This window comes from Hippopotamus amphibius, chromosome 2 (assembly GCF_030028045.1).
Source record: "Hippopotamus amphibius kiboko isolate mHipAmp2 chromosome 2, mHipAmp2.hap2, whole genome shotgun sequence".
Lineage (NCBI taxonomy): Eukaryota > Metazoa > Chordata > Mammalia > Artiodactyla > Hippopotamidae > Hippopotamus > Hippopotamus amphibius.
The window spans coordinates 52,107,027-52,132,970 of NC_080187.1; the positions used below are offsets into that span (position 1 = coordinate 52,107,027).

The window sequence follows — 25,944 nt, forward strand, 5'->3', positions numbered from 1 at the left end:
GTCAAACAATAGTGCAGTGATAAAGCAGAGTCCTAGTTCCTCCTCAGGGGATATACATAATAACACATCTTTTTAAAAAAATTTTTTTTGGCCGCACAGGATCTTAAGATGTGGAATCTTAGTTTCTCAACCAGGGATCGAACCCACGCCCCCTGCAGTGCAAGCATGGAGTCTTAACCACTGGACCATCAGGAAAGTCCCAATAGATCTTTAAGTTCTGCAGAAACAAGGCCTAACCCAGGTGGAGGATGGAATGATGATGTTGACCCTCCTGACTTCAATCAACTAAGACTTGGACTCTGTTGACCTTTGTCCCAGTTCTATGCTAATTCTCCTCTGCTCAAGCTCCTTCATGAATATGCATGTACCCTTGGCTTAAAACTTCCCCAGTTTTGCTGTTCAGGGATATACTGCTTAGGGAAAGATTCCCTGGTGTTCTCCTTCCTACAAGTAATAATACATCCTTCTCCCGATTTTTGACTTAGTTGTGTCTATTGGCTTGACATCCACCAAGAGGTGAACCCAATTTTTGGGTAACAAGATCTCTGTGGAGGAGACTATTGTCAATTCTTCCCATTGATCAGAGCTCTCCAGGAAGCTCAGAAGATTCTGGTTCATGGTAGTAGAATCCTGTGCTTCTGGCCCTATAGGCTTGGGTGAACTGGGGATAGGGCGTGAGTGGGGAAAGAAATCCTCTTTCAAATATTTCCTTCCTTCCACCTACTAGAGGTCTCAGGAGATTAAGCTCTCAGGCTCATAAAAGGTGTAAAGGAAGAATTAGGGGCCCAAGCAGACCTTCAAAAGGTGTTATCTGTGGGGCTTCCCTGGTGGTCCAGCGGCTAAGACTCTGCACTCCCAATGCAGGGGGCCCAGGTTCGATTGCTCGATTCCTGGTCAGGGAACTAGATCCCATATGCTGCAACTAAAGATCCCACATGCTGCAACTAAGACCTGGTGCAGCCAAATAAATGAGTTAAACAAATAATAATAAAAAAAAAGTCTTATCTCTGCTCTAAGCCTCCAAGAAAAGGGACCTCTGGGGCTAAGGGTGCTGGTTGCAACTCAAATTCCAGTTACATTTCTGCTTGTCTTAAACAATATCCCCCAAATGGGCTTTTTGACCCAGTGGAGCCAATTCTGCCCTGGGGACCACCCAGATTTATTTGAGAAATTGCATGGGGTTTGGGATACGAATCGTAAGGGAATGAATGGAGCCCAGTTCACTTAGTCCTCACAGCTTAATGAGGTAAATACAACTATCTTCCTTAGCCAGAGAGGAACAGAGGGTTTGAGTCACTTACCCAAGTCATGTAATAAGGAAGAAACTTTGTATTCTGTTACAAGTTAATCACTAAAGGGATGTTGCCTATAAGCTTAAATTACGCATAAGGGCCCCTCTCTGCGAATCCTGCCTCCCAGGTAGTGAGTGTTAAGCTAAAATACCTTGTTTAGCTCACAGGACACATCCTGACCAGGCCCACCTGTGAATGGCTGCAGGAAGCAAAAAATTAACACACTTCCTTGGAGGCTGGCCAGAACCAGGGCTTTACTTTTCTCCCCTTTTAGTATAAAAGAAGCCTGAATTCTAACTCAGGGAAGATGGTTCTTTGGGACATTAATCTACCATCTTCTTGGTCCTGCTGGCTTTCCAAATAAAGTCGCTATTTCTTGCTCTAACAACTCAGCTCTCTGTTTATTGGCATGTCATGCAGTGAGCAGTACGAGCGTGGACTCAATAACAGTCACACAGCTCTGTGTGGCAGATTCCAAACTCTGTCCCCTCCCAGCCAAAAACATTGATGCAGGGGCTACAGCATCACAGGCTTGGACCTGGCATGAAGAGAGTGCTCCTTCTAACCCACCCAGATGGGAGACTCTACCCGCTCCCCCCGACAAGGCACTTTCTCAGAAAGGCAGCCTGAGCGTCAACTGCACCCACTCTGTGTTGAGATGCCCAAAACAAAGTGCTGAAGCTTGTGGACCCTAGGAAAAGGGAGAGCCTTCCAGGCAATCTTAGTAGGGACGAGAACCTGAAATAGGCAGAGAGGAGAAGTTCTGCAAAGGGACTCTTGGCAAACTTTAGAGCTGCAGCAAAGGGACAGAAATTCTCTGCGGTAAGTGTTCCTTGTGACCCTGGGCTAATTCTCCAATGATCTGTTTGTATTTTAACTGCAATCTCCTGAGGACACAATACCTTGGGCAGAAAAAAAGCCACTCTTTGTCCCTTCCTAAAATCCCATCCTGGACGCAGAGGCCCATCGGTGTACTATAGCCTCTCCTACTGCCTGAGGAAGCAGGAGAGGCTGGGGCTGCGGGGTCATGTGGTCCTATTAGAACCGCTGCTCTGCCCCTAATAAACTGTGATAACCTAGGATGTACCGGGACCTCTCTTGAGTCACTTTTTCTTCATCTATAAAATGAGGGAAACTCTCCCACATCATGGGGTTGTTGAGAATATTCTCTAAAACGTGTGTATTACATAATAGATGATTGAGACTTATTCTTTTATCATTCTCCTTCCCACCTGTCTTTGGCCAAATAGATTGTTAAAAAGAAGCTTAACTTGTTCTATATTGTCGAGTTCCTTTTGGGGATGGACAAAATTGTCCCGAGTTGTCCCAGTTTTGCCTGGGACCTGGAACCTTTGTTTTGTCCTGTTGTTGTTCTTTTAAATCCATTTGGGTAGGAAGGTTGGTCTGATCTTGTAAGGCCCTGGCAACTCAAGCTTGAAGTTTGAACTAACAGGTTAAAGCAGTAAAAAGAAGGTAGAGAGAGGATCTGCTCTTATCAGGTTTCACTCTGTTGGGTCAGCACCTGGGAAGAAGAACTAGCCAATGCCCAAACCATCAGACTCCACTGCTGGCTAAAGAACCCAGTAAATATTGACAGACCATCCATTAAAAATCTCTCCACCACCAGCCTAATTCCCCTGGATTTAGAAGCTGGGAGAAAGAGGTCAGAGGAAAACAAATTTACAAGTGTTTACAAATAAGGGAAAAAAAGATCAGACATTTCTTCAGAAAAGGGACTTTTTAAAGAACAGCCTAAAAAGGGGTGGTGGTAGTGGACTGTTTCTACTTTAGCCTTTTCCAGTACTTCTCTAATCAACTCTTTAAAATTTTTTTGTAATAGGTTTATTGAGATATAACTGACATACCATAATATTTACCCATTTAAAAATGTATAATTCAATGCCTTTTTTTTTTTACTATGCTCACAGGGTACGCATATATCCAAAATTACTCAAGAAATCCCATACCTTTTAGCTATCACCTCCCAAATCTCCCATCTCCCTGTCTGCCCCCACAGCCCAAAGCAATCACTAATCTACTTTCTATCTCTATAGGCTTGCTTGTTCTAGTCATTTCACATAAGTGGGATCATATAATATGTTGTCTTTGTGACTGGCTTCTTTCACTTATCATAAATGTTTTTGAGGCTTATCCATGCTGTAGCTGTACTAGTATTTCATTCCTTTTTATAAGTAACATTCCATCGTATGGGCATATGGTGTATTGTGTATCAGTTCCTCAGTGGATGGACACTGGGTTGTTCTACATTTTGGTTACTGTGAATAACGCTGCAATAAACATCTGAATCCGAGTTTTTGTGAGGACACGTTTTCATCTCTTTTGGTTGTATACCTAGGCCTCTTTTCCAAAAGCTCAGCTGGCAAGCAGCTTCTGCACATACAGGCCAGGGCCCTTCTATAAGTTCTGAGGGCTAGTCCCTAACCCCAAACCTGGTAACTTAAGCCAAAATTCTACTAAACCTTCAAAGTCCATTTCATTCATTTATAAATTCACTCAATGAACGTGTGTTCACACTGTGCTACGTGCCAAGCACGCTGCTATGTGCTGGGGATGCAGAGGGAACAACACAGGCAAAATCATGGTCCTCTTGGAGCTTAAGAGCCAATGAGAGTAAAGAGAAAAGTAAAGTAAGGTCTATGGTATGTTCCGTCCTCCATGAAGCACTCCTAGATCTCCCAGGAAGGGTTCAATTCTACTCTAGTAGTACTTGTTTATTTTTCTTTTGTTCTATTTCAGAAGGGATTTCCACCTTTATAATGACACCCATCAAAAATTCTGTAAAACTGAGAGAATACATGGAAAGCATTCAGCACTCCTCTTGCCATGCCATGAAGATAAGAGAGAGAGATGTATCATGCTCATGTGTGTGTCCTCTCTATTTGTGCCTTCTCTTATGAGCACTATTATGGAATTTAAGAATGACTGATGTCATATGAAGGTGACTTGGCAAAACACTGACTTGCAGTCTGGAGTCCAAGGCTGGAGTCTCTTCATCCCCAAGGCTACTGTAAGTTCCCCGGATATTCCACGCACTTGAGGATGTAGCAACTATGTGTGGACTGAGTCTTTTTCTTTCCGCTCTTATCCGTAACTGGGACCAAACAGGTGCGAGCACATGTGTCCAGAGAGCTCTCTGAAGGGCCCTGGCAGGCACAGGGACTGTGTCACAGCTCATAGCCAGGCATCCGCAGGACGCAGCCCACAGCCAGGGCTCCCTGGAGTTGACCAGACCTACAGTTTTCTTACTACAGGTGCACCAGGATAAAATACCAGACTTTCGAGCCCCTTGAATAAAACTGGGATCATACCAACCTTGCAAGGTTGTCATGAGTATTAGAAACATTCGTGGATTCATGGGGTGGGGTGGGTCTTGAGCTGCCCCCACCATCTCCATCAGCCTCCTTAGGGACCTCCACCCCCAAGTAAAGTCCAAGACAACAGTCTGAAAGCTGTGTATGTCCTCCTCAGGACCACCCTCTTGGCACCCCTCTTCCAGAAAGATTTCTGCCTCTCAGGTCCTTCTCTATAGAAATCCTGATGCAGCTCTTGAAATCCGTACTCAGTGGTAATTTTTTTTAATTATTCTTACATAGCTGGACTATCTGATAGACACATTCTCAGAATATTAACGCTAACAGCCTCTTAAGTCTCTTCTGGGAAGCCTGCTGTCTCGATACCCCCATCTCTGGCAGTGGTTTCTGGATCAACGAAATAAAAACAGCTATCCCCTTCCCCAAGCAGGGATCCGGGGCTCTGATGAGCTGCGTCCCGGCCAGGGCGGCCACGGGGAATTCCTCCAGGCGGGGTGAGGCCCCAAGGACCGCCTCCAGCCCCCTTCCGCTCCGCACGAGTCCCAGCGCGCACAGTAGAGGCTGGCGGGGCTCAGAGCCCCTGTTCCCCGGCGAGATGCCCGGGAGCCTGACGGGCGCAGGGCCGGGGCGGAGCCGGCCGGGGCGGGGGGCCTGCGGTCACGTGGTGAGTCAGCCGGGCGCGGGGCGGGGCCGGGCGCCGTACTTAGCGCGGGGGCGGCCCCGGGAAGCTACGGCGGCTGCTCAGGCACCGGCACCAGCATCGGCATCGGCCTGGACGGTCGCAGGCTGCAGGCCCAGGCCCTTGGCGGCGGCGGCGGGCGGTGAGTGCGGGCGGGTCGGGGGCATGGGGAGACCGGCATCCCGGGCAGGCGCAAGGGGGGACTCCTGGGCAGTCGCGGCGGGGCGAGCCGGGGCGGCATCGCGCCCTTCCGGATGTCGTTGTTGTGAGAAAAGCAAAAAGCAACCCTCGCGCGGGCAGCCGGGCCCCGCCCCGATTCCCACACCGGCCGGGAGGCTCGTGCCCCCCAGGCCGGGCCAGCCCGACCCCAGGGTCCGCTGTCTCCAGACCCGGGGGCGGTTGCCGTGGGGTCAGCCCCGTGGAGCCGGGGAACTTGCTGGGAGATCCGAGGGAGGAGCCTGCGAGGAAGAGCTTGGCCCGGACCCCGCTGACTTTCGGCTGCAGCCCGGCTCCTCAGCCCCTTGTGAGCCTCTGGGCCTCGGTTTCCTCAGCAAATTGCTGAGATGATAGTATTTACCTGCATCTGTTTTAGGCGTTTTTTTTTTTCTCTAAAGGATTTGCCTGGACGTCTTCCTGCACACGATCACAGACAATTCCAGGGACCCCCAGAAAACAGAAACTGGAAAATAGGTGGAGTGGGGTGGGACCCACAGAAGAGTTAAATCCACAGATGGGAGGAGGAACTAAGCAGAGGGGAGGACAGGAGACTGTAGGGCCCAGAGTGCCATCCCCTTCCCTGGGAGTGTCCTGGACTGCTAAGCCTGGGAGCAGGCTTGGGCCCAGCGTGCTGTGGGCGAGGGGAAGGCAGGGCAGAGTCCCGGAGGCGCTGCCTGTCCCTCAGCTGATGACCCTGGAGGCCTGGGAGAGGGAGCACTGTGGGGTGGCTGAGTTTGGGGCTCAGCAGGCTGTCCAGGTAGATGTGAATTGGATTTGCCTTCTTAGTGGGCCTTGGTCAACCCCTTCCCCAGGCACTAAGGAAGCCAGTAGGCTGGTGAGGGGAGGACAGTAGCCCAGGCCCCGCATCCCTCTGCCTGACCCAGGAGAGACTCATACCCAGTGGAGGGGAGGTAGGGTTCCAAGGGAGAGCCAGCACCTCTGGTTACCTTGAAAAAACTGACCTTCAGGTGCCTCCAGTAGAGGTGAATACAGCTGAGGTGCATTCATCTAGCTGAATCTGTGGATGCAGGATGGTAAGAGGAAGAGCCTTAGCAGGGTGTCTGGTTTGGTAAAGGCTACTTTCCTTTTCTTTCATAACATCCTTAATTTCCTGGAGGATTATTTCCTGTTGGCACTGGTAATGGTGACCTAGCACCCTTGAGCTTTGTAGAGGAAGGGGCTGGGCCGCCCCCACCCTGTGTGGCTTTCCCCAGAGAGTTGAAGGAGCTCTGGTAAACGGATTCACTCAGGCCTTTGGGGCATTTGTCTCAGAGCTGGGGTGCAGCCAGATGGAAAGGTGCAGATCTCTTATCTGGGGGCTTCACAGGTCCAGGGGGAGGCAGTGAAGACCAGACACAGCGCTGGCTCCAGTTACCTCCTCTGCTGCTGGGTCAGGACAGCCCTGTTTCTGAACTGGTCAGGCGGTGAGGGTGGAAGCCCTTTGGCACCAAGAGGCACCTGTCCGTGTGCTGCTGATTCAGCAGCTTGAGCCGAGAGCCTTCTTATAGCCTAGCTCTCTTTCCCCAGCTGCTGGCCCTGGGAGTTGGAGTAAGAAGTTGCATACATTTTAGGGCTTAGCTATCTTGTGTTGCCATTGGCGGTCAGATTGGGAAGTGAAGGAAGAGTGCTTTCAGGTGAGCCTTGGAATGTCTGTTGGATGGTTTTCTTAAATGTGATGAGTTGTGATTGTATTGAATATCCACATCCTTGGGAGAGAAGGACTGAAATGTTTCAGGGTGAGGACCTGCCTGTTTTTGGCAGTTTGGCATAAGGAAAGTATTGGAAATATGTGAGATTGAACTATATGAAATGATAATTTCTGTAGGTTAAGGAGGATTGCAGTGACGCTTGAATATGGCTCAGCCTCCCATGTAGAGGTGGTTGGGGTTAACAGTGTGTTGATGAATCTAGTTGAGGCACACCCAGGTGTACATTGGACTCACTGGGTATTGGGAAGCAGTTGGCACTGTACCCCTGGTCCCGTGTCTTCATCTTTCTTGGTTCATGCTCAGCACACACTCCAGGGTTGCCTAAGCAAGGGTGCTCGGGAGTCCCTCCATGGCTGGTATGTTCACATCCTACCCTAGTTTGGGTAGGAGGGGGATCTAGGGATCAAACACTATTAAGTGTTTAGACTTCAGTCTGGTTTTAAAGTTCAAGCCTCATCCCCACCTGCTTTCTGCAGCACCCTCAGCTTCTTATCTCAGGCTTGTGTGTGTGTGGTTGGGGGGAGCATTGTAGCATCAGTGCCTTCCCTCCTGGTCATGGCCCCCCTCTGCAGGCAGCAGCTTCCAGCCTCTTCGCTCTGCAAGTCTGTTACTCTTGCTTGAGGGACATTGTAACTGCTATTTGCGCCTCTGTTTATAATTCTCTTGTGTGGCCGGGGTTTTGGGGGGGTTTTTTTCTCCTTGTTCTTTTACTACTTTGTATCAATTTGTGAATAATGTTATTGAAATTGAGATAACTTTAATTATACTGCATGTTTCCTTTTTCCACTTATGTCTGTGAGATTGATTTATGTTAATACATACAGGTCCGGTTTATTCATCTTAAATGTACAGCGTACTTTTCTCCTCAGGGGCAGTTAAGTTTTTGCTTTTTCACTGTTCTCACAGCACTGCAGTATCCTTGTCTCAGACACTTGCAAGAGGTTCTCTCAGGCAGAAGCAGGAGAAGTCAGTAAGTTGCTGGGTCCTAAGGTGTGTACACCTTCCATTTTCTAGGTACTGTCAGTGCTGTCCAGTGAGGTTTTACCAACATGTATTCCCAGTGGCCTCGAGGGTTCTTGTTCCTCATATTTTCCAACACTGATTATTATCGGACTTTAATTTCTGCCGATCTGATGTTTGAAATGGTGTCCTTGTTTTAATTTGCATGACTGCAAATTCAAATTTAATTCTTTGCCCTAGGATATCATTGATGAGGTTTTTCTATTTTTGTTGCTGATCGGTGATGTTTCGTGAGTTTTAATGTGTTTGTCAACAGCTAGAATTTAAGAAGGTTTCTTTTGATCCTAATCTAGGTATCTGGACTTGTCTGCAATAAGATAGTATTTTCTGATTTTTTAACTTTGAGGATGCTTGTGGTTTTTGGGTATGGGCAGTGTGACTCTTCCACTTTACAAATGAGAAAACCGAGGCACCTGCAAACTTGTGACGTGATGAGGGTCGCCCAGATAATTGTGGAGGAATCTCTACAATTTGATCTCTTGGCTGTTCTGTCCCTACCCACGTACACCATCCAGAGATTGCCCTGAGTCTTTTCTCAAGCTCCATTTCCCCTCACCTGGGAAGCAAAAGCCTTAATCAAGACCGGAGGCCCTTTTCCATCACTACTGTCTTATGAATGCTGGTTACTGGGAAGGATGGTACCTGCAGTCCTGACTTGTGTTATCTGTCTCTGCCAGGCCAGTAACTCACTTAGTCTGGTCATCAAAATAACCTAGAGTTACCAGCAAGGATGTGAGAAGGAGGATGGGACAGATGCCATCTAGACAGTGAGCTGACCCAGTATAGAGCAGTGTGAGACTAGCTGGACTGGGCTTTTCCGTGACCCCCGTCTTGCAGACCAGGACAGGTCGGATGTGCTCACTGGAACAAACAAGTCACATGGCCTCTGGGCTTGTGCAAGACTTGGGCCGGCCAAGGGGTTTAGCCGCTCCAGGGTTGAGGCCTTGTCACACATCCGCGGGGAGCCATTGGCCCCCCTTTTCCATCTGCTTAACCCTGCAGGTATTTGGGAGGTGCTTTGGTTTGGTGGCCAAGATGCAGAATAAACCATCATTTGAGAGCTTGTCCCTAAAAGTAGAGGATCATGATTTTTCTTCTATACTGGGATGTGTTTGAGAATAGAAAGAATTATCCTGGGGTGGCAGGAGTTAATGGACCTGTGCACAGCAAGCTGTGTGTTCGCCCCACTGGTGCTGGTGTGTGAGGGACTGTTTCCTGGTGGCAGTAGGACTATCTGCATGGAGCCCGGCTGCAGGGAAGGCATTTCCATCCATCTCCCAGCAGCCTTGTGAGGGGAGTACCTCTTCCCAGGGCCCCAGGAGAGGAAACCTGGGGCCAAGGCAGAGAGGCAAGGCCTTTCTCTTGCTTGCTTCTGTGTTTGCTAATGTTCCCGCCCCCCTCCCCGCCAGTGCCCAGCCAGCAGGGAAATGTCATCTGGCCTGGGATTGAGTTAGGGAGCCGCTGTGTTCCCGCAGGCTGGAGAGTCACAGAACACTAATCTCATTTGAACCTCCAAGGATTTCTGAAAGCTTTTATAAAGTAGCCTCAAGGTCTTTCAGAATTCAGGCAGCACGCCCATTTTAGAAGCTGAGACATGGGGATGAAGTGCCCACTTCAGCATCTCGGTAAGTCAGCATTAGAGTTGGGGAGCAAGCTGGCAAGCAAAAGCTTCCAGAACTTTCCAGAACTTTGCCCAAATGGTCTTAGTTCTCAAAAAAACAAAATAGTTTGACTGCTGAGGGCCTTCCTGGGCGGGGGGTCCATTGTTTTAGGCCTAGGGTAGTAATTTTCTTCTGTGTGCAGGATATGAGCCACTGTGACTGATCTTAAGCAATGTTCCATTTGTGGGCACTGTAGCCGTGGGAGAGCAGCTTGAGGAGGCCACCCTGCTCAGCCTGGTGAGAATTAGTCACTTCTTTCAGACAGATGATTGGCAGATGGGCAGCAGGGGGAGTCCCTGTGAGTGTCCTAAAGGGCTTAGGTGGGTGAGGCAGGAGGGGCCTTCTCGCAGCTCCTGGAGCCTACAGTGACGTGGATACTTTTTCTGGGTCACACAGCACTTGCTTAGGGACATTCTTTTGTGGGGAGCCTGACTCCAGGGGACAGATAGCCAACTAGTGCCTAGCCATCTGTCTCCTTAAAGCTGTGAGGATGAGGACTGGCAGCCCTTTGTGTTTGCTTTTGGTTTTGATTTAAAGATTATAAGCCGGGACTTCCTAGGTGGTGCAGTGGGTAAGAATCCACCTGCCAATGCAGGGGGCACAGGTTCAAGCCCTGCCCCAGGAAGATACCACGTGCCGTGGAGCAACTAAGCCCGAGTGCCACCACTATTGAGCCTGTGCTCTAGAGCCCGTGAGCCACAACTGTTGAGCCCATGTACTGCAGCTACTGAAGCCCATGCGCCTAGAGCCCGTGCTCTGCAACGAGAGGACACCGCAGAGAGAGGCCCATGCACCACAATGAAGAGTAGCCCCCGCTCAAGGCAACTAGAGAAAGCCCGTGTGCAGCAGTGAAGACTGAACACAGCCAATAAAATAAATAAGTAAATTTATAAAAAGAAAAAAATAAAGATTATAAGCCAAGAAGCAGCTAAACACGTTTCCATTAGGAACCAAGACATAGAACAGAAAGACCACGTCAAGGCTGTGATTCAGACTCAAAGAGGAGAGGTCCCAGGTGTCCTTCAGGTCAGTCAGCACATTTGAGGTCAAGGCGCTTTTGCTGCTCCAACATTGAGGTGTAAGTGGGCAGCTGACATCAAGGGGGAAAGAAGGCCTGCCTGGTTCTGTGTGGGTGCAATGAAGTGGCCCACGCTTCAAGGGAGAAGTGTCCACGGTGACAGCGAGAGGCAAGGGTGGTCTCTGTGGAAGAGAAAGAAACACAAGTTCTAACATGGTCGCACTGAACCTTCACAACCCTCCAACCCTTCCACCTCCCCCCAACCTAGAGCCACTCTGCTGATATATAAGAACCTTAATTTGTGGCTATTGGCAAAATGTAGGCACTCAGCTCTCTTGAGCCAACTCTGAAAAGCAGTATTTGAGTGGCAGCAGTGGGTAAGGAAGTGCGCAGGAGCAGATGAAAGACTGTGGCTGGACATTTGTCCATCTTTTTCTGGATTAGCTGGAAGATTGCAGCTGGCTGATTTGGAAATTTCAGGTATATGCATCCTGTCTCCTTAGATCCAATACAGATTTAGAATCCAGTCTACAGAGGGCTCTTAACCACCTAAGAAAGCTGTTTTAAAGGTCAGGTTTGGTTATGTGTCCCTGGGATTGTCAAGACTCCTGTGTTCATTCCCCTCCTTCCAGAGCCCCGAGGCGCACCGTAGTCCCAGGACTGGCTTCAGGGTGGTGTGGGGAGAGCTCTGCCCTGAGGGGAGGCTGGCAGGGTCACCTGCACACAGGCCCTACTTTGCACAGGACAGCATTCTCCAGAGCTTGAGCAGAATGTGCTTTCATGTAAACAGTTAAGGGCTCTCAGGGTTTGGAGCGGAAAGAAATGAGAGCCCATTTTTTAAAGCCAGAGATTAGCTTGGAAAAGGGCCATAGGGTGTAGTGGAGCCCAAGGTCTTCCTAGGAAATCAGCTGACTGAGGGCCGGAAGTCACATCTGCCCACAGCTGTCACTCCTCACCCACATGCTGCCGGGGATCTGGTGACTTGCAGGTGTCCTAATCCTGTTTGGGGCCCTCTTCCCTCACAATAAGAACTTTGTGTCCTTTCTCTCCTGTATTTAAGGGAAAAAAAAACCCCACAGCATTGAGAAAAGGGAAATCTTTGTCCAAAAGAGGGGAAGTGAAAGCTGGTTGTGTTTCTTGCTGTGGCCATGTGCGGGAATGTGACTGGCCTGGTATCAGCACAGCTTATGCTTTCAAACCATTTGTGCTTAGTTTGTCCTGTTTCAGGACGCGTGTGGATGTGGACAGAAAGAAAGAGGTGGGCTCCCACTGGAATGCAGTTACCACTGCCCTGGGGCATCTGTCCCCTTAGGAGGAGAAATTTAACTCCGTATTCTCTGGGATCTCAACAGCCCCCAGCCTCTCAGAACGGGAGGCCCATGGGAGGTCTGTTGGAGTTCAAGCCTCAGTTTTAATTGGGGCTATTTGTGGTGGAGGTATTGTGGGCGAGTTTGAGTGAACTGGGCTTCTCTGGCATGGGGCTGCGACTGGGGAAAGGAGAAGAGAGAGGGAGGAGGAGAAGGGCGGGGACCTTTGCTGCCTTCTGACTGTGGCAGGCCCCCTTCTTTCACTTTGGACTTCCACCCTGGGACACGGGTGGTCATTAGCCCCATTTTACACGTGGTGAGACTGAGGCTCAGTGAAGGCAGGTGCATACCTAGAAAGGAAGTGGAATCCAGGTCTCCTGACTTCCCAAGCCCCGAGCTCGTCCTCCCAGCCGGCTCAAGTGGCTGTTGACCACTTGAACCGCAGCCCTGATGCTCTTCTCTGATGCTTCGGCCCGGGCAGGTGGGCTGCCGCTGCAGGGACGGCCCTGTGAACAGGCTGGGCCGGTGGCTCGCACTGCACCCCGACCCCCAGGCTCAAGGGCCTGGTTCTCACGGAGGCTGGGGATGAGCAGGGAGAACAGTTGATAGGAGCCTGGAGCAGGAAAGCGGGGCAGGACGTGGGGCAGTTGTCAGCCTGGGCGCTGAGAACCAGCGGGGGGCTGCCCAAGTTCCCTGCCTCCGCAAAACCAGAGAATCTTTTTTTTTTTTTTTTTTTTGCCGCGCCGTGCAGCTTGTGGGATACCAATTCCCAGACTAGGGGTGACCAGGGATTGAACCCAGGCCCTCGGCAGTGAAAGCACCTAGTCCTAATCACTGGACTGCCAGGAAATTTCCGTAACTAGAGAGATCTTCAGTGCAGCCCGGATTTTGTGGAAGTGCGCCATTCTCCACATCAGCAGCCGGCCAAGCCTGCAGGGGACCCTGGGGACTCTCCTGTTTGACACACAGGGAATGTGCTGCCTGGATGGCCTCTGGTTTCCTGAGGCCCCTGCCGTGTTCCTGACACCTGGACAAGTAGTGGTGAGAACCGAGGGCGGCAACCCTTCCAGGTGCGATTTCTGCTGGGCCCATCGGCCAGGTCTCAACCTGCCTGGTGGGTCTGGATGCCCACATGCAGGGAGCGCAGCTTCCATCTTGGGATGGTGTTAAGATGCCAAGTATAAGTCAGGGTGTCAATAGAAAGGAACCCTCTGCTTTGCTCCTCTGCCCAGAAGGCTTTTTAAAAAAGGCCCCAGAGAGCTCCATCGCCCCTCCTGCGGCATGTGGACCCAGCGAGACATTTCCTAACAGTTTGGAGGCTCCCTGACACGGGGTCATGTGAGCAGCAGTCACCCCATGAGTCACTGAAAATGGGAAGGTGAAGTATTTTGAGCAGGAAGTCACTGGGGAGGAGCCCTCCAATTGGGAATGCACTTGGGGGCTTATCAGGACAAGTGTTCTTTCAGTTGGGTGGCTCTGGGTCTTTGGTAGCACCAGCTATTATTCTTCCTAAAAAACAAAATTAAAAAACAAAACTTTGAATATAACATGCTCGTTTTTTAAAAAAAGGCTATATAATGAAAACAAGAAGTTTCTTGTGACTTTTGTATGTTTTTCTCGACGTTTTGCACGTAGTGACAGGAATAAACGTATACGTGGCTCGATGGGTTCACACTTGCAATGACTCACCTGCGGCTCTGCTTTCTTTCACTTGTATATTTTGGTCTGTTTTTTTTTTTTTATCAGTACAACGTGATTCATTTCAACTAGTTCATTTCTTAATGGCTGCTTTTGTATTCTCTTACTTAACCATTTACCACAACTTAACAGTTACTGTTATTAGACGCTTTCTGTCCGGTCTTTTGCGAACACCAAGAATGTTTAGTAAACACCCATGTACAGTATCTTTGTGTTTTGAGGCTTGTGGGATAAATTTCTAAATGTCAAACTGCTGAGTCAACGGGCGTGCAGATTGGAGAGTTGATGGAGGCTGGGTTGTACCTGCGGCGGGGTATTCATCAGTGTCTGCATCTGTTTCCCCACCTCTGACCCCAGCTGAAAACTCTCAAACCCTGCAGCCTCTGCCAGTCTGATGGAAGATACATCCCTGTTTGCTGAGCATCTTTAAATATCATTGGCCTTCTGTAGTTCTTTTTCTGTACATTTACTCTGTATGTCCTTTGGCCATTTTTCTATTATGCTTTTTCTAGTCTGATTTTTGAGTCTTTTGCGCATTAGGGAAACAAAGCCTTAAGTATTTGTAAGGACTGTTTTTTTGTCCATTTGTCACTTTGTAGTTCATTTTTTCTAGAAGAGACTTATTTTCCTGTATTCATTTTCCCCTTTAAGATTCTGTTTTACATCAGTCTTAGGCATTCCTCACTCCATTATTACATTTTTTAAAGTGCGCTTATTTTCTTCATACAACTTCTGTGTTTTTATTCAAGATCTTTGTCCCATGTAGCACTTTTTGTATTGTAAGTACTTGAGGGTAAACATTCAGTCTTTTTTTTTTTCCCCCTTCAAAATGCGCAGCCAGTTGTGCAGGCGCCATCCACCAGGATGTGCTGCTTCCTTCCTCGCCTCTGCCACACAGAGGATGTGCTTCCCCATGGTCTGTTTTGTTGGTGGAACTCTTCCTGGGCTGGCGTCACCCAGGGCTTATCATCCGTTTCCCACCCCAGAGGTTTAGGCCTCCATCACTGCTCTTTTCCAGAACTGTCTGGCTCTCCTCACGCATGGATTCTTCCAAGTGAATTGTTGCTTAAGCAACACGTAAGTTTAGATTTTCCCTTAAATATAATTCACTGCGTGGGAGGCAGCGTGTTCAGTGCTGTCACCTACGTCATCTTCATGTACTGCTCACAACCACCTGTGACCTGAGGAGGTGACACAGGGACCCCACTGTGTCAGCCCCTGAGGTCAGGAACAGGAGGTCCCCAGCACGCATGCGCGCACACGCGCTCACTCACTGAGTGGACATCTCACCAGGCCCCGCAGTGCTGTGGCACCCAGATCACATTTCTTGCTCTTATCAGAGCCTCTTGCCTAAGAGTGTGATTCAGACGCTGAACTGGAAATTGCTGATCTCCTGACCTGCAGCCAGTCCAAGATCTAAGGCCGTGGTGGTGATGGGATGGCTTGCCTTCTCGGGAGCCCTGTCTCTGAAACCGGAAGCAGAGCCCTTGGCTGACTGGAAAAACCACAGACAGTCCTGGGAGACCTGTGCCACCCGCCAAACCAGCTCTGCTTCCTGGCTCCCGAGACAGTGCACGCGGGGCTGGGGGTGGGCTTGTGTTTGCTTGTTTGGTTTCCAAAATGTGGCTCATGAGATTTTTCTTCTCTTGTGTTTTTCTTATCCCATGGGTCTTCCGCTTGAGACATGATCACAGGGAAAGGCCGTTTACTCCTTGGGAGTACTAAGTTGGGAAAAGTCCCAAACTGTCCCAGGAACCCATGGAAAGGCAGGTTGATCATAGTGGGGAGGGCACTGGGCCCAGCTTTGCCTGAAGATCCAGGTTTGTCCATTTGTTTGGGGTGGACTTATTGGATTTGCTTGTCGCCTGGGCCCTGGGTGGGTTCTGACAGACAGCAGGTCCGCCTCGGCCACGACCTCACAGCTCACGAGATAGTTGGTCTACAAACCATGCAGTGACCAGCACCCTTTCAGACTGTGAGCCCTGCCCTGGTCCTGAGACAGCCCTGGAGACCCGGTGACACAGTGTCCTGGCCACGTCTGTGGGGGCCTCACGCACGTAGCACAGCCCCTCCCTTGGCTTTCTCTCGTGCTCCCAGCCACCTGGAGAAGGACTGCATGGTCTGTCTTAGCCATTCAGTCCGCTACAACAGAATGCCACAGATGGTAGCTTCCAAACATATCGCTCACAGTTCTGGAGGCTGGGAGCCCCAGGTCAGGTCTGGTGAGGACCCCCTGCCTGGTGAGACGTCCCCTGTGTCCTCACATGGAAGAAGGGGTCAGGGAGCTCTGTAGGGTCTGTGTGTTTTTTTTTGTTTTTGTTTTTGTGGTCTTGGGGATCAGGATTTTTTTCTTTTTGTTTAAGTTCTTTATTGGAATATAATTGCTTTCCACTCTTGTACCAGCTTTTGAGGTACACCAAAGTGAATCAGCTGTATTTATACATATATCCCCATATCCCCTCCCTCCCATGACTCCCTCCCACTCTCCCTGTCCTGGCCCTCTAAGGCATCACCCATCATGGAGTTGATCTCCCTTTGTTATACAGCAGGTTCCCACTAGCTATCTGTTTTACAGTTGATAGTGTGTATATGTCTATGCTACTCTCTCACTTCGTCTCAGCTTCCCCTTTGCCCCCTGCTCCCCCCACCCCCAACTCCGTGTCCTCCAGTCCATTCTCTGCGAGGGTCTGTTTTTTAATAAGAGCACTAATCCCATTCATGAGGGCTCCACCCTCATGACCTAATCATTCCCCAAAGGTCCCACATCCTAATACCATCACCTTGGGGGGTAGGATTTCTACTTGAATTTGGGGGCAGGGGACACAGACATCAGTCTGTTGCACAGTCCTGCATGCAGTGGGCACGGGCTGGGGCTTTGAGACAAGGCCTGAGAGCCTGTGGGCACTGAGTCTTGAAGGCTCTCTGCCAACACCCCAGCTCCAGGAGAGGAAGCTGAGGAACCCAAAGGGGCAGATGGCAGAGCCAGGATGGAACTAGGGCCCTTGGACCACTAGGTTGTTTGTGGCCCCAGAGCAGCTACCTGAGGGGCACCTCGTGTGTGTCGAGCACCTGAACTGAGGGAAGAAGCATCCTGATGTTTTGTGCCCTTTCCTCTCCAGGTGAGTCTAGGATCCAGTTTCCAAAATGTGGCAGCTTTTGGCCACCCTCAGCTGCCTGGTGGTGCTGACCAGTGCCCGGAGCGATCTGCATTTCCCACCTCTGTCGGATGAGCTGGTCAACTTTGTTAACAAGCAAAACACTACGTGGAAGGTGGGCCGGGGGCCCCTTCTGTGCACTGTGACTCCCAGGGGAGGGGCTGCAGCTATAGCCCATGGGACAGTGTGTCCTGGGCAGTTGATCTGATTCAAAATCCTGGCTGCTCAGGCCCACGTGCACTGCCCTACCCCTTCTGTGTGTGTGTGTTGTCTGTGTGTGTGTGTGTGTGTGTGTGTGTGTGTGTATGTGGAGGTGCATGCGGGTAAACCAGCTCTGGAAGAGTTCACACCTGGATAGATGCTGTAACCCTACCGTGGTAGGTGTCACAGCCCATCAATATCACTAAGTCCATGATTCTGCCCAGCCCTGAGGCCCGAGGCTGCAGGAACCGAGAGATGAGAAATAAGCTATATTCAGGGCTGTGGAGGGTCTCTCATGATGTCAGCAAATGGTACACCTCAGAGGAGATACCCACTGGTCTAAGAGCTGCCCACTGCCCATGCGGTCGCTCTGGGCTGCTCCCGGCCTGCTCTGCAGATGTCTGGCTTAATCCATTCAGGCTGCTCTAACAAAAGAGCATAGATCAGTGCTTGTAAACAGAGATTTATTGCTTGCAGTTCTGGAGGCTGGAGGTCCAAGATCAGGGTGCTGGCATGGTCAGATTCCGGGGTGGGGCTCCTCTTCCAGCTTCTTGTTGTGTCCTCACTTGGCCTGAGGGGCAAGCTAGCTGTCTGGGGTCTCCTTATAAAAGGGCACTAATCCCATTCATGAGGTCTCCACCCTCATGACCTAAGCAACTCCAAAGGCCCTGCTTCTTAACACTATCACTTCGGGATTAGGTTTCAACATGAATTTTGAGGGGACACAGACATTCGTTCTATAGCAGTGCCCCAGCCCCCTTGCTCTGCAGAGTTGGAGGCAGGAGACCCCTGGCCTTGTCACCCTGCATGGGCAGTGTGCACCCTCCACCCCATCTCCGGAAGCACCACCCCTCCACCATGTTGGTGGGTGACTGCTGTGGGTGGGGCTCTCTTCCAGGCTGGACACAACTTCTACAATGTGGACCTGAGCTACGTGAAGAAGCTGTGTGGCACCGTCCTGGGCGGGCCCAAGCTGCCCCAGAGGTGAGCGCCTGCTCCTTGGGAGGATGCACGTCTGCACCAGCACTGTTGCTGTGTGAGCGGGGTTGCTTGGTCCAGAGGGAAGGGGGAGGCAAGAGAGGCCCTGGCATCCGTAGGCCTCACTCCCCTCCGAGCTGCAGGGACTCTGCCCGAGGTACAGGGCCCCACCCCCAATGCCAGAGTTTCCTACAGTGCTTCTCCAGGTCCCAGCCGCAGTGGGAAAGGCCCTAGGTCGGGGTCTCCAAGATCTGAATGGTCCCAATCTTGAATAACTTAAGGAAAATCTAAGAAAAGCCATATGATCTGCCATTAATGTTTTATTTTTCTGGAAAAGTCTGCAGTTTGCATTTTCATGTAGATATTACTCTCGAACGAAGTGTTAGAAAACTCTGGCAACAGTGAGGATTGGATAGTTAAGTGGTGGGGACCATTACACAGTTGTGAAGATACTTAAAAAATGATGAACCTGGGCAGGTGTTTGATTCGGGGTGGGGGAAGCAAGAGATATGATTATCTGGACTCCATGGCGAAAACTCTTCAAAAATATCTGTAAAATAAGTGTAGGAAGAAGCATACAGATTGGTAAGTTATGTGGAGCAGTAGAACCTGGTTTTGTTTTATAAAATTCCAAGGGGAGTTCCCTGGAGGTCCAGTGGTTAGGACTCCGCCCTTTCACTGCAGGGGGCCCGGGTTCGATCCCTGGTCGGGGAACTAAGATCCTGCAAGCAAAATGGCGTGGCCAAAAAAAAAAAAAATTTTTTTTTTTTTCAATAAAATTCCAAGGGGACATCCTTGCACACATCCTTGTGCCTCTCCACTTCTAGCTGATGGCCCAGGCTACAGTCAGCTGGCCTTTGCTGGGATTGGTGGGGCAAGCAGGTTGCAACTGACAGCTTCTGACAGAGACCTTCCTTTTTCCAGAGCTGCATTTGCTGAGGGCATGAGTCTGCCTGAACGCTTCGATGCCCGGGAACAGTGGCCAAACTGCCCGACCATCAAAGAGATCAGAGACCAGGGATCCTGTGGCTCCTGCTGGGTGAGGCCCCGCTGGCCTGGAGGGCTGGGGTGAGGGGACGGGTTGGGGTGGGAGCGACCAGGGGAGTTGAGGTTAGACCAGCTGTGGCTAGGCAAGTCACATAAACTTCCCAAGTCTCAGTCTCCACCAGTATAAAAACAGGAAAGATCCCTGCAGTCATGAATTATTGCAGGACCAGGTAGAAGAATGGATGTGCAGAATGTCCTGTACAAGGCATTTCCCACGTATGGGTTGTGAAGCAGTTTTTGTTTCTGTTTGACACGCTGTCCTGGGCCACCAGCAAATACCATTAGCTTTGACCCTTACTCTGCTTCATGAAGAAGCATCCCATCTGTATCAGTTAGCTGTCTTAACTGTGTTTGGGTAAAAGTCACGTGACATGAATTTAACCATCTTAATCATTAAGTGTACTATCCAGTGGCGCTGGGTCCATTCACATTGCTGTGCAGCTGTCACCACCTCCGTCCGCAGAGCTCTTCATCTTGCAAAACCGAGACTCTGTCCCCATAAAACACTAACTCCTGCTCCCCTCGCCCCAACTCCCAGTAACCACTCTTTTTTTTGGGGTGGGGGGGGGCGTTATATTTTTATTGGAGAAAAATCCCCTCCTCTTCTTGACACTTGTATCTGCAGATCATTGGCCAGAACTGTGTCATGTGGCCACCGGCAACCACTCTTCTACTTTCTGTCTCTGTGATTTTTCTTTTTTTAAATCAATGAATCAGTTTATTACAGGGTACCTCCCAGGGTGGGATCGGGATGGGGGTGTGTGAGTGGGGAACGACAACCTGGAAGCATTTCAGCCACGTTCCGCACCGCTGAGGAGCCGCTGCGACAGTTTCATAGCTAACCTAGGGCATGGGGGGTAGTTAGGTGCTTGGAAAGGGAAAGTCAAGATTCGTGAATGGGTAACTAGTCTCTCTCACGGGTTCCAGGAATATGTCAGCGAAGGTTTTGATCATTGCTTGGGGACTGACAGAACATAGAGGCTGCATGGCTGATGATTATTAAAATCTATTAAGTGCAAAGCCTTTGATGACAGAGAAGTGATTTACTGCACTGTACAGTCCTGGGTAGGGTCAGTAAAAGGACCAGAGAAACTGTAAGGGCCCAAGATGGCATCAGTTGTGCTAACAGCCATACCCTCCACTCCTGCCGTTTTTTTTTTTTTTTTTTTTTTGTCTCTTATGTTTTTAACTAGTCTGGGTACCTCATATGTAAGTGGAATCACGGTATCTGTCTTTCTTGCAAGCTATATTTTTATGTAAAAAACCAAAAACCGCATGTTTCAGAAATGAACTGCATGCCTAGGTAGAGGCTTGGGGTGGACTGGTCTCTTGCTTTAAAGCTCAGCCTGAGCGCCGGTCCCCTCAGCTGCCATGGAGAGAGACCAGCCACCAGGAAGGCCTGAGGTACCTGCTGCAGGTCCCCCCGGGTGGAGGCTGGAAGGCCCACAATGCGGAGTGGGGCTCACCTGTGTGCGGCTTGTTCTTACAGGCGTTCGGGGCCGTGGAAGCCATTTCTGACCGGATCTGCATCCGCAGCAACGGGCGTGTCAACGTGGAGGTGTCCGCCGAGGATATGCTGACCTGCTGCGGGGACGAGTGTGGGGACGGGTGAGCTGGAGCCCCTGGGAGCCGCCCAGCAGACCCGCAGGTGGACGCTGGCTGGAGAGCTCCCTGGGGGTGGGGGTACTACTCCCGCAGGCAGGACGACGTCCCTGCTGAGACGCAGTGGGGACCTGGGGCGTCTGGGAGGAGGCCCCAGGAGGCTGTTGCTTTCCAGGAGGCACCTGAAACCAGGCTGGCCCCCCGCAGAGCTGGGTGTATGTGGTGGGTCCGGGCAAAACAGATGTCCCCAGGAGAGGTGCTTTAGTTTCTGGGTTTTGTCATGTTTGTTCCCCTTTCCGGCTCAAGGAAATGTAACGGCCTGGGGCCTGTCGCCTTCTCTGTAATTAAGGGTGATGGGTTCCCAAATGAGCTACATTAGTAACCAAATCCCTGCCTTCTGCCAGCTCCGGCCTTGGTTCTGCAACAGTGGTTCTCAGGTGCAGCTGCAGATAGAAGTACCTGGGAGTTTAAAAAAAAAAAAAGAAGTGCCCACGTCTCACCCCACAGCAATGAAATCAGAATCCCTGGCATCAGTGTTATTTATTAGTGCTCCAGCGGATTCTAACATACTGTCTTTTGAGAATCCCTGTCTAGACAGAAGACACAGCCTCGTGTGGACTTGATTGTGAAAGTACTTCTGTGGTCTTGGGGATCTTGGTGGGCAGCCTGGGTGATTCCCTGCAAGAACTGACTGTCACGGGAAGATGTATTGGGGTTTTTGGGGGGATCTGGGAGAGCCGTTGGGCCAGTTGCTGAAGGCAGTGGTGGGTGTACCGGGCGGTGGTCTGGGAGCAGCCAGAACGACTCTCACCATGAGTTTAACAAGTGGCTCTTTTCTCAGCTGTAATGGTGGCTTCCCCTCTGGAGCCTGGAACTTCTGGACCAAACAAGGCCTGGTGTCTGGGGGCCTCTATAACTCACATGTCGGTGAGTGTCTGCTCTTAGCCCTGATGGGTTTTATATGCAGGAATAAAAGTCTTGTTTCCCCCTATAAAGTGAAAGTTAAGGTGGAAAGACATGGCAGCCCTGTCTACAGCAGAGTTAGCTACAGGAGGAAGGACAGTGTCAGTGCTGCAGACTCCAGGGTAACTTCTGTTCCCATGAGCTGTCACCCCAGTTCTTCTCGCAGGCCTTGAAGGGTCTCTGAAGGGCTTTCCGCCAACACCCACCCTTCTCCTTGGCCCCTCAGGTTGCAGACCCTACTCCATCCCTCCCTGCGAGCACCACGTGAACGGCTCCCGGCCCCCGTGCACGGGGGAGGGTGACACCCCCAAGTGCAGCAAGGTCTGTGAGCCCGGCTATACCCCGTCCTACAAAGAAGACAAGCACTTTGGTAAGTGGGGTGGGTGACCCGGCCCCCGTGCCTGGGGGAAGCCAGGGTGCTGGAGTCTTAGGTCAGGGACACAGGATGGAGAATCAACACCATCAATGCCTCTCTCGTGGGAGGGAGCAGCGCCGTGCGTTCTCTGCCCATCTCCACCCTGAAATCTGCATCAGTGGTGTCTTAGACCCTCAGCCTGGGAAGGAAGGGACCAAACCCCTTATTTTACAGGGGAGTAATCTGGCCTAGGATCCTTCTGGGTGCCACCTGCCCCACTTCCAGGGCCTCAGGCTCACTGCACACAAGCGCATACACACAGACACACACACACACAGTGACACACACACACACACACAGTGACACACAGAGACACAGACACGCACACGCGTGCGCGCGTGCTGGGCAAGCCGCCACTTGGCTGGTTCCTTCGCAGGATGCAGTTCATACAGCATCTCCAGCGGCGAGAAGGAGATCATGGCGGAGATCTACAAAAACGGCCCAGTCGAGGGGGCCTTCTCCGTGTATTTGGACTTCCTGATGTACAAGTCTGGTGTGTATCGACCCCTGGTGGCAGCTGATGGTGTAGGGAGGTCTGGGTTCCCTGCCGTCAGGACTTCCTGGGTGGGAGGCAGACCTGCGGGAGGAGGCGGTGCCGCACACCCCTGGCCACCCCTTGGCTGTTGGCAGAGCTCCCAGCAGCTTCCCGCCTGCCCTGTCCTCTGGCTCCTGCTGGCATCTCCAAGGTTTCCTGTATGGCCGATTCCTACTCCTCTCGGAAAGGCCAGCTCAAGTATCTCCTCGGGGAGCCTCTTCGCTCCTCTGGGAGCCACCAGCCCCCATCTCTGTCTGCTTCCATTGCTTCCTCGTCACGTTCACGTTGTAACTATAGGTTTCCCATGTCTGGACTGAGTGACCTCCTTCCTCATCTTTGTCTTGGCAAAGTCTTAGCATCGTGAAGAAATAGGGAGCACCTTGCTGTGGAGATTCAAACGGGGGTGGGGGGAGGATGGTCCTGTCTTAGAAATCCCCCATTCCAGAGAACAGTCTGTGCTGAGGGCTTCTGTCTCATTTTATCGTCTGCTAGATCAAAAGCTCCAAAGCTCTCCAGTCGTATTTAAAAAAAACAGAAAAACTAAGGTGCCTGGCAAGAAAAAAATTGTAAAGCTGGCAGTTCTTAACACAGCCTCCACCAGCATTGTAAGTGACACATTTGCAGTTGGATGAGGTGATTCACTAGTGAGAGGGTAACCTGGCGGGCCTCGGAGCACCGCAGCCAGTATCTTTCTGCGCCTTCAGCACGGGCAGCTGCCAGCCCAGCCCCTGCCGTGGCACCTCTGCTGGGTGTGCCCCAGAGCTGCAGTTTAAAACTCTGAGCCGCAGAATCCTTTCGACAGATCATTACATGGAGCCCCAGCATGTAAAACAGTTAACTGTTGGTATTTTAACTTATTAGAATCTATAACTTTAAAGGCAACCAACAAGCACATTTTATTGGACTCCATCTTAATATTAACATATTTGAGTGCATTGGGCTTTCAAAAATATTTAATCCCCACATGTTGTGGGAACCCCTGGAGCCTTCTCATCGAATACCAGGGCCCGTCCTTTTCTCCGGCCCCGTCTGTCCTGCCTGGGGGTGGCCGGCTGAGCTGGAGGGGTGCTGTGGGAGATGGGGCAGCCGCCTGGCCTCGGTCTGACCACTTTCTCCTTTCCCAGGGGTGTACCAGCACGTCACAGGAGAGTTGGTGGGGGGCCACGCCATCCGCATCCTGGGCTGGGGAGTGGAGAACGACACCCCCTACTGGCTGGTTGGCAACTCCTGGAACACTGACTGGGGTGACAGTGGTGAGCACAGCCCCTTCCTGCTAAGAGTGGGGGGGCCCTGCACCAGCGCACAGTGGGGTCAGCGCACAGTGGGCATCTTGTCCTTCTCCACCAGCTGCACAGGTGTCAGGGAGCTGGGGTTTCCCGTTGCCACAAGGGCAGCCTCTGATCCCGAGACGGTGTATGGACAGGGCCATGGCCTCAAACCACACGCGCTCTGTCCCGCTCCCCCGGCACCAGATGCAGGGGCAGGTGACGTGGCGTCCAGAGGCCCGATGCGGGCTGGGCTGTGGGGCAGACAAGCTGGCCGAGCACCTGTGTGATGGTTGCCGACGCCTTTGGGGCTGGTTTGTGACGTCTGTCCCCGTCTTTCAAGGGTGGGTCTAGCTTTGTCAGCAAAGGTCAAAAGCTAAGCATACTCTAAAGGCATCTTACTTCTGCTTTCCAGGCTTCTTTAAAATCCTCAGAGGACGGGATCATTGTGGAATCGAATCTGAAATCGTGGCTGGAATCCCATGCACTCATCAGTACTAGATCTAACCTCCTGTGGGCCTGTCCACTGGCCCTGGGGCCATTTTTCTCTAAATATAGCCATTTGGACTGGGGATCAGGTGGGGGGTAGGAATGTCTTTTATTCTTTGAGCTATGATGAGATACAAGGGTTTTCAGACAGGGCCTGAAGGACTGGATTGGGCCAAGCCTCGTGGGTGCCATCAGCACTGTCTTCCAAGGAGATGTAGCCAAGGCCTACCCAGGGGATGGACAGCTGTCGCATCGCAAACACTTAGGCGCGTAAGCCACTGCCAGAGTAGGGCGAGTCTTCCCCAGAGACCAGCAGGGCTGTGCCTGCTGTCCCCGCTCCTGCCACCTGCACGCCCCCGCCTCTGCATCACCGGGGAGCCAGACAGACCTGCAGGGTTGGTAGGTTTCCCAAAGGAGTGGAGAGCAGAGCTTCTAGCTAGATGGATTCCCACACAAGCAGACAGCTTCCCACAAGCAGCTTTCTGGAATAGGCTGAGAAGAGAGAGGGGGGGGCATGGGGGCAGCCCTCGGGAGAAAGCCACGCTCTCCCAGGGCCCCTGCACCTGTCGAGCTTCGCAGCATGGCTCACCCTCTCTGGTCTTGTCCTTGGCGTGATTCTTAGGTTTTCTTTTTCATGTACCTCGGCTGATGATGTGAATGAGAGTCTCATAGCTGGAAGGTCTGTACTAGCTGTACAGATTGTCTCCTTCAAACTGGATTTTATGTGACTGACCTGCAGCCCTCTGTTACCACAGCGAAACTAGTTTGGGGGAGAAGCCAGCTTCTACTGTTGAAAATCACTGCTTCACCCTGTTATTATAACAAGGAAAGGAATGACTGCCAATAAAATCCCTCTCCTTCACTGTGAAGTCTGTTCTGGTGGCATCTCGAAGATTGTCTGTCACTGTCTGTAGACTTTTAGCTGCTGTCCTTCCTCATCCCTCAAAAGGAATCATGTTCCCATGGATTTGGTGCCCTTGAACCTCTAACCAGGAATCTCTTGCCTGAGTTGAGTGGAACAAAATAAACACCTAATTTTAACGTCACTGCTGCAGCCATACTTTCAAACCATGGCGCCTTATACTTCCCTGTCATTCTCATCAACCCTTTTCTATACACCCACCACCCCACATTGCCCCAAGCCTCGAAGAGCTCTGTCCCTGCTTAAAGAGGTGAGAACTCTTACCTCTTTTACTTGTTTTTTTTACCAACCACACACCAGCAGTGACCTGAGGATTCCTGCAGGCGTGGTATACTGTTGTCCCAACTAGTTCTGCTGGAAGCCCAGCTTCCCCGGGTGGAGGCAGAGCCCGTGTGCAGTTTTATGAGCTCCCGTCTCTTGGATTTACATTGCTGGTTAAG

The 25,944-nt window shown here is 51.1% G+C and overlaps 1 protein-coding gene across 3 annotated transcripts; it reads left to right on the forward strand.

Annotated features, from left to right (window-relative positions):
- Positions 1 to 5,312: 5,312 nt before the first annotated feature.
- CTSB (cathepsin B) lies at positions 5,313 to 25,628 on the forward strand. Of its 3 annotated transcripts, none has more exons than XM_057722479.1 (10): positions 5,313 to 5,445; positions 17,052 to 17,202; positions 18,187 to 18,272; positions 19,191 to 19,305; positions 20,803 to 20,921; positions 21,757 to 21,842; positions 22,105 to 22,248; positions 22,670 to 22,786; positions 23,953 to 24,081; positions 24,509 to 25,628. In XM_057722479.1, the coding sequence occupies exons 2-10, from the start codon at positions 17,077 to 17,079 to the stop codon at positions 24,592 to 24,594; spliced, it is 1,008 nt and encodes a 335-aa protein (XP_057578462.1). In that variant the 5' UTR covers positions 5,313 to 5,445; positions 17,052 to 17,076; the 3' UTR covers positions 24,595 to 25,628. The 3 variants fall into 3 exon arrangements, with proteins under 3 accessions (XP_057578462.1, XP_057578461.1, XP_057578463.1); XM_057722478.1 differs by lacking the exon at positions 5,313 to 5,445 and adding an exon at positions 5,918 to 5,993; XM_057722480.1 differs by lacking the exons at positions 5,313 to 5,445; positions 17,052 to 17,202; positions 18,187 to 18,272; positions 20,803 to 20,921 and having other exon boundaries at positions 19,232 to 19,305.
- The last annotated feature ends 316 nt before the right edge of the window (positions 25,629 to 25,944 follow it).